This window comes from Opisthorchis viverrini, assembly GCF_000715545.1.
Source record: "Opisthorchis viverrini unplaced genomic scaffold opera_v5_1, whole genome shotgun sequence".
NCBI classification, from domain to species: Eukaryota; Metazoa; Platyhelminthes; class Trematoda; order Opisthorchiida; family Opisthorchiidae; genus Opisthorchis; species Opisthorchis viverrini.
In genome coordinates, this window is record NW_008751657.1 from 5,372,742 (window position 1) to 5,384,150 (window position 11,409).

Sequence of the window (11,409 nt, forward strand, 5' to 3'; positions counted from 1 at the left end):
GACCTCACAGATACCTTTTTAAAGTCTATTGATTTGTTGTCCAATAAGTCTCAGGTCCATTAAGAAATCCGTTAGCCAGGTTCTTGTGTCATACTCTCCTGTGACCAGTCTATCCAGATTTATCGATCCCAGTTATAATCACATTGACAATAATAAACTTGATTGTGCATTTAGTCACTCAGTTGCAAAACAAAACTTTAGCAAGGGGCATCTACTTCCACTGAATTTGCTGTACAATGGCCTCTTTATGTCCCATTTGAAGCAGTATCTTAGAAATCGACGCTACTTACGTCACTAGTTCTCACCAAACCTATCAGCAGTATCCTATCAAAGGAAATATCTTGGAGTACCATTTTAGGTAAGAGCTGGAAGTTCGGGTATTTTAAATGTTTGCCATAGCCTTGAATTTTAAATTATTCAGACAGAATTCCGCAAAAGACCTTGTTCATAACTGCGTTTCTTCCACAAAAGTTTTAAATTTCCTACCAGGCCTCATCCTGATGGCTTTAAAATACTTGCTTCATTTTGATTTGCAGGTCCAAACTCCGTACAGCGTCGTCGTGGTCGTCAAACTTACAGCCGATATCAAACGTTAGAGTTGGAGAAAGAATTTCAGTACAGCCACTATTTGACACGAAGACGCCGTATAGAAATTGCGCATAGCCTCTGTCTGACAGAAAGACAAATCAAAATATGGTTCCAGAATAGACGAATGAAATTAAAGAAGGAACGACAACAAATACGCGAACTCAACGACGAGTCTTGTCGACGTTCCACTCGTGACTCTTCTCATCCAAATCTGGATTCTTCCAACCCTTATTTGGGACTTTTGCAGAGTAGCCAGTATTATAGCAATAAAAATTCTGGTGACAGTTCCGAACTGCCGGAAGCTTCCCAACTGGACTGTAAGCCACCTATCGATGCCGACACCGTAATGCTACCGAAAATACTCGGGAGGACGACCGAGCCCGGACAGCATCGCGCGGATCCGTTTAACAATGAGTTTATCGGACGTGGACTGGTACATCCACCCGGGACTCTGGTTGCATTTCAGGCAGACGCTCACATGGGTCATGCTGTCTCAGAGGAGGAATGTGACGGGCCGGAGAGCGAGGACGAAGACGAGGAATACGAGGTCGACAATTCGATGGAATCAGACGATCACGCGGTCAAAATGCAACACCGGTTTATGCGCAATGGCGTAGTACGCCACAATACTGTACTAACCACGGACTGAAATGATGACATCTGTTGACAATTGCTTGTACGCATGCCAGAGGGGCCTCTCTCACACGTCGATTCAATCATTAAAGAGGCAAACCATTTGGGTCTACCCTCGCACTAATGACCTATTGTCTTCCGCGCCATTTTGAAGACTATTACTAGAATTGTACACATTTTCCCTGTGTGCTATTGATTTCATCCTAGTTGCACTCACCCTCTCTTATCGATTTTTATCAAACATTTATTCTGTCCTGTGGCCAGTTGAACGTCCGTGTGCGATCAGTGAGTAAAATCGGTTGATTTGAAGCAATTAAGGATTTGAATGAAATCTGGCGTTTTCCAGCCGAGACACGGTATAGCGCACTTATCAGAGAGTCGTACACTGACTGCCTTAATTCACTGACTCTGATACTTTTGGTTGGCATTACAGCTCTTGCCTGTTGGCGACTTATCTTATCGCAACATTTATCCGGCGGCGAACAATTTGCTTGAACCAAAGCGAACTATCCTCAAAAACAATGTTTGACCGGCGTGGTAGTCGAATACCTGTTAATACAAGCCCTGGTGCAAAAGGAAATGAATTCTGAGCGGTCTGTTTCAACTCTGTCAGTAGCTCAGGATGAAGAATAATTCACATGACAAGTGAATGTTTCGATCGTGACCGAAACGTTCAGTGTTCAAGCTGCTAGCAAGGTCGTGGGTTGGAATCCCATGAATTTTGTGTGACGCACAAAGCTTATTATTAGAAGAAAGGAATAAACAGCTATACACTGATTCTCAGCTTTTCAGCACAGACTGAGTTTAGTTACAGGACAAAAATTCCATTGAAAATATTGCTTTACTTCCAACTGCATCATCCGTGCTTCGGAATAATACAGGCAAAATCAAATGACATGCTTTGGGTAATGTGAAAACCGCGAGGTTTTAAAATTCGTGATCATCACACCTAGCCATTTTAGATCAATGTAGGGGGGCAATGAGCAGGGAATTTGGAACCGCTCAAAGTGGTCATGAATTTAGCGAAATGCACTCAGTTGCAAGCAAATTTGGTTTTTGTAATGCACGAATCATAAGGTTGCTGAAAATCCGTCGACAGCCCACGACCGGTTTCGCCCTTTTTGGGCTCATCAGGTAGGCGCAATCCCCGTGTTTCCGTCAACCTTATGTTCTACTTGGAACCAAATTGCACGAAATTGGCGAACATACACTCATTTGCAAACTAATTTGGTTTTTCGGGAGACTCACCTGGAACCCAGCTGAATTTCTCGTTTGTGATGTTTCCAAGTAGGACAACGGCAACTCGGGGACTGCGCCTACATGATGAGCCCCCAAAAGAGCGAAACCGGTCTTGGGCTGTCGAAGAGTTTTCAGCAACCTTGTGAATAGTGCATCACGAAATCGTCGTGGATTAGCTTGAAGATCTTCTCGTTTTTTCCCTAAAAACCATTCAGTGAATTTTGGACTGAATTCCTAATTCAAAGACCTGTTGGTCAATATCCCAGTTCACGACCTATGGTGCTGTTATCACTATGTGTATAGCCGACGCGTGGACCAGTAGAAAGTGTACAATCTGCTCAGTTTTAGCTTCGGGGTTTCGAATTCTTTATCCTTATCTTCTATTCTGATTGCACTGTCATAGATGCGCATAAGCAGGCCGCATTAACAACACAGTTGGAAACCTGCTCTTTACTCAGCTCCTATGGAATCTCCGAACCCACGTTGGACTGCCAGCAATTGGTATCAGGTTTGGGCCACGTCCGTATTACTCTGTGACAAAACTTTATGTATTGTTAGACTGGGAGTCATATGAATGTATGTCATAAGCCAACACTAATACGATACAAGAAAAAATCGCTCTTCTTACTGTACTGTATTGAGGCAGCTACTGATCAGAAGGGCTATAAACGAAGTCTGGATGCGACGTAACTCCATAATAGCGAAAGTGAATACGATGTAATATTTTATTTGTTGACTTGACAAACTAGCTCAGTTTCAAGTAGAACATAAGGATGACGGAAACCCGAGGATTGTGCCTACCTGATGAGCCCCAAAAAGGGCGAAACCGGTTCGTGGGCTACGATAGATTTTCAGCAATCTTATGAGTAATGCATTAGAAGTGGCTAAGCCGTTTATTGATCTCCTGACGACATTTCGAAAAATGTTTTCGACCATGTCACAAGATCACGGGGAGCAACAACTAGATGCGCCTTATAATGTGTTTGTGCCAAGTTTTAGTTGAGGACCCACGTGCTAAAAAGAAACTTCAAACAAGACTGTGAGGAGCAGAGGTAAGTTTTGCTGGTAGCAACGACAAGTGCAAATCGCTTCTGTTTGATTAGATCAACTTTGGTCGGGACTCACAGGAGCCCCGAGAACCCTCTACGACTATGTGATTCACCCTCACAACACGTTTCGGAACGAATGTTGACGCTAGTTTTTGTCTCTATAGAGGCTAGGGTGCCGCCTACTAGCACCAACTGACCCAAGTTGAGCTGACTGATGGACTGGTCTCAGAGCCACGGATTCTGCGGAGAAATGGGACGCCAGTGAGTTGTGTTTGGTGTTCTGAACTGAGATTCCTACCCCGGAGTAAATATTGGCAGTTGAAATAGGTATTAGTCCTAGAGAACCATGTAGGCAGCTTGGTGCTACATTTAGCAAGCGAGAAACTGCAGAATACGTCGTTACTTTACCAGAGACTATCGAAATTCAGATTCTATTACACAGCAGCCAGCTGGCCATTGTAGATCCTCGCTGTTTGACTGCACACTGTTGTCAATCTAAACCGTCTGGGATACTTTACGAATGACATTATGAATGACCTTATGAATGACATTACCATAAAATGAAGATGCACAATTTCTGGCTCTTGATCACCTGCTAGAAACTGATCTTTTGTATTCAGTGAAACACTGATGTGTTAATTGTTCGATTTCGAAGCAGAAGATTTAAAGGTTTAAAAATATTTCGCGATTAGAAATAAGCTAATATGAGATGACATTGTTGGTGCAACAACATTCATATAAGGAGTTCACTTCTTCTACCACTTTTCATAATTTCCACATTCACATCAAGCTTTTTCGGAGCTTCTCTCTCCAACCTTGATATGACGTTCTGGCTACATCAGAAGAAGGACACGCTGGACTCGAGTTTTGCTTATCACAACTGCATGCGTGTGATATCGTAATGGGAAATTTTCACAACTGGCAAATGAGGCGCGTATGCTGTCACCATTCCATCGGCGCACACGATGAACATTTGAAACGTCAACTTTAGACGCTTTAACATTTTCGTGCTTGGGCAATGTTTGGATTCACATCAAATCCGCTTTTTCATACTTTTGGGTTCACAGACTGTAACCGTCGCCAATCTGCACAAATAACTATAGTAGGTCCTTCCAAACTGGCCAGCTAGAGCCTGAGGGAATTCATACAGGCCTGGGACATTGGTGGTAAAGTAAGACTAAGACAAAACTTATTTTCTACACATCCGTAGACCGAGTTCATCAAATAGTTTTGACTCTGACTCTCGAATTCTCGAATAACGCGACCGCTTTACTCAAATCTACAAGCGATAGCCCGGCTCTAGGGTTATTTGGAAACAGGCCAAATGAGAACGCGGAAACTACCAGTCTGTGCATTAGTAAAACTCAGATGCACAATGTTAGTTTGACTTCCTCAAGTTACTGCGAGATTGACAGAGGTAGGAACACAGGAGATGCACCTAGCTGATGAGCCCCATGAAGGAAGAAACGGGTTGTCGAGCAATTTTCAGTAGGCTTATAAGTAGATTGCTTTGTTAGGAAAACAATGCCTCATTTTACAAGCATATATCACCGTTCACACAGCAGCCTACAATAAGGAAGGTCATCGCATATCTATAGACGTTCATGCACTCTTACAAATCCTCAAGGCGGCTCACGGTGCTCCAGAGTATAGAGGTTGTGGGTCCGGTCAACAAGAGCAGACGTGATATAACCTAGCGTTTACTGTTTACATTCTACTGTTATAAGTCACCGAACTCATAATATCCAATGAAGGTGACCACATGATTCCATCTTCCGGTACCGTGTTAGCATCTATGGATGAAAGTTCATAACAGTCACGAAGCTGAATGAAAACGATTCCATACTTCGCTCTAGATAGAATTCACTTAGGTCGTATTATAGAAAATCTGTCGAAAAAGCACTCGAAAACTTAGATGGGCAACAAAGGTGAACAAAGTGATATCTTCGGGAGAAGATAGATGAAATCAGAATAACTGCCCTTGTGTTTAGTAAAACACGGTAGGGAACAGTATAGTTATCAGAGTGAGGGACTAAGGCTCAGGAAGTTTCCAAGCAGTAAATGCTAATCTTTGGCGTTTACAAATACCAAGGGAGAAGACCACATTGCGAAGTACGAAATTGAAGAAAAGCTAAGCAAGCGGAGACAGCTGCTAGATCAAGAAACCCTTCGAAGGAGTTGGGCAGAGAATGACAAAAAAACTTGAAATAAGCTCAACAGCTGCGCTCCTTTTAGAAAGACACTTTTCAACGTCTACTCCTCTCTCTACCACGAGTATAGTCTTTCCAGAGAGCAACACTCTGTTTGGAGACCAGTACACCAGATGCTCCAGAAGCTTATGTCAGCCATGGTTAACATGTTGGACAAGTGTCTACCACAGCTTCGTTAAAGTCGATATTTGGAAATCAATGGCTATCCTTAGGACTGCATGCAATGCCTCTCGAGTCCTATCAACATGGGTTGAAAAAGTTCACCTTCAACTGCTCCAGTACTTCTGGTTTCAGTTAGCTCGAGCTATTCAGGGATTCTTCACCATAACAGTGGTACTGTCCGAGATGGAAGTGTGATGAAAACGTAGCACTAGTTATCATCGTCTGCAAATTGTTGTACATTTTATCAATCATCAATTTGCAGGCCTCCCCACTTTGACCACTTCACCAATGATGGCCAGTTTTTCTAATGATGTAAAGTCCACGCCAAAATATGGGACAGAATGTAGAAAGTTTGGACTGCAGTTTGGTGGTACGAATTGCTCGGAAATCCAGAGGTTTTAATCTGGATTCAAAGTCTAATCGTACCAAGTCTAGTTCTGGATCATCCGCTGAGGGGTACACTAATCTGAACTGTTACTCAATATCGTAAGGGTTTTCGAAAAAACTCGTCTTGTCAGCCTTTCCTGTTGAGCAAGTACGCAAACCGGGGCCATTTGTTTAATTTGGAAAAAAAATTTCGTGAAAAAATTCACCGGAGCACTTTGGTAGAGGTATCCATTGTGGAACGCAGGGTTGAGTTCTTCCGCGAACTTGATGGAGTACTTCCATGGTTGTCTTGAGGATGACAGCTGTTGAGGATAACCCTAAAAAGCACCTAGTATTGCTCCGCAGCGTTTCTATTTTGATCTTAGAATTGCCGGATTTCTTCAAAAGTCACTAATTTTGAATAGTTCCCTCAGATGGTTCTCTAGGACAGCTGTTACACACCTTACATTTGGAAACTAGTGTTTTTACGCCAAAACCTATCTTCACGCCACCTGGACAATGTCATCGGGCTGTGTATTTGCCATATGAGATTTCATCTAATAAATTACTGGTCATGGGATAGAAATCCGAAGCGTGTTCTGGTGAATATGGTCTAAAAGATTATCATCTAAACTACTTAAATCTACCCAGTAGCTAAAATGAATTAGAAAAACATGCGTTGAGAGTTGGAGTTTTAAATTTCGTCAGTTTTTGTCCAATAAGTATCTAGGCTGAGAAGCAATAGAGCACCAGTTACCTATTTGGGAAGAGTAAGCAGTGTGCATCTCGAGAACCTTCGGGGAGATCAGAACTAGCAGCCTCTCGGCCAGCGTTTGAAGAACAGTCACGAGCGACTGGTCGGCCGTGCTATCAGGTCACATTGAAACAAAATATGGTGCGACTAATCCTTCAGAGCGGCTGCAGGCAACTTGTTGAACACAGTTGAACACAGGTTGACGGAAACTCGGGGACTGCGCCTACCTGATGAGCCCCAAGAAGGGCGAAACCGGTCGTGGGCTGTCAAAGAGTTTTCAGCAACCTTGTGAGTAGTTTCCTCTATGAAAAGAGATATACTTCGATATCTCGAATATCGTGCCAACTGAATCATGAGGCGGCCTGTGTGCAGCACATTCAGCTGGATGCCTTATGTTTCGGCTGGTAGGATAACCGAGGTATTGCAGTATGGTTCCTCTAAAGAACGCTACTTCTAAGGTTGCTGGAAACGTTTTGACAGCCCCACGACTGGGTGCACCCTTCTTGGGGCTCATCAGGCGAGCACCAGCGCTTCCTTGTTGGTCCGCTGGGAGAATATGAAAATATCCGGTAAGATTTTCATGTATTACGCTCATTTTACAGAAATATGGTTTAAGCAAGAGACCGGAACGAATCCCAGTCCAACATCTCCTTTATGATATTCTCCAACTGAATGTGCTTTACAAAGGGTGCTTCATGTTTCAGCTGGTAGGATAACCGAGATATTGCAGTATGGTTCCTCCAAAGAACGCTACTTTTAAGGTTGCTGGAAACTTTTTGACAGCCCCACGACTGGGTTCACCCTTCTTGGGGCTCATCAGGCGAGCACAGTCCCCGATTTTTCGTCAATTTTATGTGCTACCAGTGTAACGGTGTATACCACTGATGAGACGCGCGAGTAGTATGTAATTTTTCGTGACTCCACCTTGATCTAATGGAAATTCTGATTTGTTACGTAATTTGTGGAATTGCCTTGTAGCATTTGTTTACATTTGCGTGATAGTCAATGGATATCCCGGAACTTTGAAGAAGACGCGCTCAGGAAGATGACTGATATTCAATTTAAAAAAACAAGGTGCATATGAGAGTTTCGCTTTCCTGTCCAGTAGTCTGTAACTGTTTATTTGATGTTTTCTAATTAACGATTCCGGACTGAAGGGCTTTTTTCTTTCACTTATACTATAGTTGCACGGAATTTGTGAAATACTGTCACATACGGTCGAAAAATTTTCCGTGGCCTTGTAAATAGTGTCGCTTCCGGGGTAAAAAACGATTTCATTTACTACATGGGTAAATCAAGCACACTTTGGTGAAGTCGATAACGTCACACATGCTGATCAATGAGATCACATCAGAATTAGAGGTTAGATCGTCTGCACTGCGGACTCCAGGTTTAGAGTTCCAACGAGTAAAATTAGTTTGAAACCAAAATGAATCCCTCACTGTGCTACTAGGGAGACAGGAACTATGCGTGCAACCGTCAAACATTGTATTTTAGCAATTTTCTAAGTCCGAGAGACTCGTGTGTGAGTACATGCTAGTGTTTATTGCGCCTCTAGGGTGCGTTGTTTTGATGGCTTACAAAGTGATGTTGAGATGGCTACATAACGCTTCAGTTAGGCTAGTAAAAGTGATTTTGCTATCGAGTTAAATTAACTGACGGTTTTTTCCAACAGCACGTCGACATTATTTTTCAGTCTCATATACACCGAGTTTGCGTCCTCCAACTTCCAGGGGAAGTGCTATTTTGGTAGCTGGTTGCTTAATCCTGTTGCCCTGGTTCAATGGTCTTCAGGTGTATCTAAAACACTCCCCCCTGTGGTGGTTTGGATCACAACCAGTTGAACAGTAACAAAGAGTAACAAAAGAACGATTCTATTACCTGTGGTGTTTCAGAGACAGAGATATGTACATGTGTCTTTGAAAAAATCCGAATCCCTAGAGGAGCTGGTATAAGGTTTTCATCCTTCGCCAGCTCACCTGTTAAAGATCGATACAGTCGTTTCACGGTAGCAATCAATACTGATGACTAGGCTAAATTTTGATGACTTCACTCTTTTGCAACCTAAGTTGGTGTTAACAGGAGATTCAAGTGAATCCTGGCTGTATATCTGGTTTCAGGTATTCATCAACCTGCACACGGCCGAGTTGCCCGTTAACACCAATTTAGTTTAAAACAGTATGTAGTTCGTCACCTGCTAACAATCTGAGAAGAGAACATAAGGTTGGCGACTGGTCCGGGACTGCACCTACTTGGCGAGTTCCAAGATGGGTGAAAACGTTCGTGGGCTGCCAAAGACTTTCCAGCAAACTTTGAGTGGCCCTTTCCATTGCGAAAAACTGTAACTTACTTAAGAAATGTCTCTTAATCGATCCAGTATCCGTGAACTGAATATCACGTCTATTGAGAAATGGTTTTTCTACTTGACCACTGTATGAAATATTGATACTGGTTCAAGCCCAGACCAACCCTAACTATTTAAAGTTCTTAAAGAGTTCCATCAATTCGTTTTCGCTTCCTTGGTCACGTCTATTTAGCACACAATTATATCTTTTTGATTCATTTTTATGATGACTGCCACAACTAGAGGTTCGTCAAGCTGTAGTGAAAAGGGGCAAATACTAAAAATGCCAGTTAGTAATCCTTCAAAATTATACCTTGTGGACAAATCTAGCTCCGAGCAGAATGCATGGCTACGAAATGTATTCCAACAAAGTAATAATCTTTTGACACAGAATCTTAAAAGTATCACATGTGACACCTACGTCAAATTGGTTCCGGATTTTTATCTTGTATAGCTTATATCCGAATCCATATAATGGAGGTACGACTGGTTTCATACATACGCTTATAAATGTGACTTATTAGTACCCGATACTGCTGTACCGGTCACCAGGATTTGGACTACTGGACACCAGTGAATATCTGGTAAAATACATGGAGCTTTTGTGGAGCAGAGTTTGATTCTATGTGCAAAGTACTGACACGAGGGAACGGGATTGACTGGTAAATATGCTGTAACCCGTTGAAAACTACTAGTGGGTTTAAACAAGATAGTGTTACAGTGTGAACCTGCATTAGGTGTTCTTCATCCAGGAAGTTGCTTCATTTGTTCAAACTGCAGCGGACAACCGCACTTCTCTCAGGTATGCCACCACTATTTTCCTCTTGGGAAAGCCCACTGCCGCACCAGTAACCTCGGCAATCGGTTAATCATGTAGTCGCTCAGGTGCCGATTATATATGCACTACCCAGAGAGTGGTAAGAATGTGCTGAACACAAAGTCCTAGAATAGATTTTTCGCTGAAGCAGGAAATGCTGTTCCTAAGCCGCAACCGGGGGCCAACATATTGAATCCCGCAGTGGAACGACAAGCTCAACGGAACACTGTGACATGCACCTAATGGGCTACTCTATGAGGCGATTAATACGTAATTCGGGTCAAGCGCGTAACATCAGTAGGCGCTATGAACTTGCGCAGACTGCCTGCAGGGGAACTGCGAGGGAAGACACCGCAGCGGTGTTTAATTTTTGTCTACGCTTCTAGCGAAGTACAAAAGGGTTCCATGGTCATTTTCAACGCAGTACCTGAGCAGCAAATGCAGAAAAAATTTAGCAGCCACAGAGTTTTCAGTAATTTTCAAACTGACAGTTTCTTCCAAGCGTTTTGAGCTGGTATTTCCCTCAGAACGGGACTCTGGTTTCTGTGTCCAAGAAAAACCCCGGGATTTGTAACCCACTAAAATGTGTTATTGTTTTTTTACTTTGTGCTCACAAACTGAACACAACAGTCAACCAAGGTGTGAAACATCCTCAAATATATTTCAACTGGACAGTAGCCGTTATCTGTACCCAGAAGCGAGAAATGTTCGGAGAAAGATAATGTAAGGCAACGCAAATCTTGTGATTTTAGAAAGGGACGAGCTTAGAAGGGTCTGCTCATTCCAACTTCTCCAGTAGGACATCTCTAAAAGAAGCAAAATGTCTCGATCCGATATTTTCTGCACCACGAAAAGTGGGCTATCTATCAAGCGAAGTGCCTTTACGTCTGAAGGTAATTTTTTTGTATTTTTCAACAAAAGTCAACAAGCTGCAGCGCATTCACAACAAAGTGATGTATTCGCGAGTATGACACTAGAACCACCAGAGCAACAAAGAAGAATGACCGGCCTGAGGCTTTGAAAATCTGTACCGCGTATGGCTAAGCAGTGTCTACTACAGGAACTATCGTTTTGCATCTTCAAACCTTGTTAACGAAAGGCCTACGGAGACAGAACATGACGTGAAGCCGCAGAAGGAAAGTGACTACATTCAAACAGATTCATGTGAGACTTCTGTGCCTGGTTGTGACCCACTTGGCTGTCTGTACATGTGGACAGGTGGATACGATAACTTACCGATCCAGTGG

General features: G+C 42.9%; 1 protein-coding gene across 1 annotated transcript; it reads left to right on the top strand.

Moving 5' to 3' along the window:
• Positions 1-712: 712 nt before the first annotated feature.
• T265_00089 (hypothetical protein) lies at positions 713-1,237 on the top strand (the record flags this gene model as incomplete). Its single annotated transcript, XM_009163746.1, has 1 exon — positions 713-1,237. One exon carries the CDS (start codon positions 713-715, stop codon positions 1,235-1,237), a length of 525 nt encoding a protein of 174 aa, XP_009162010.1.
• Between the last annotated feature and the right edge of the window lie 10,172 nt (positions 1,238-11,409).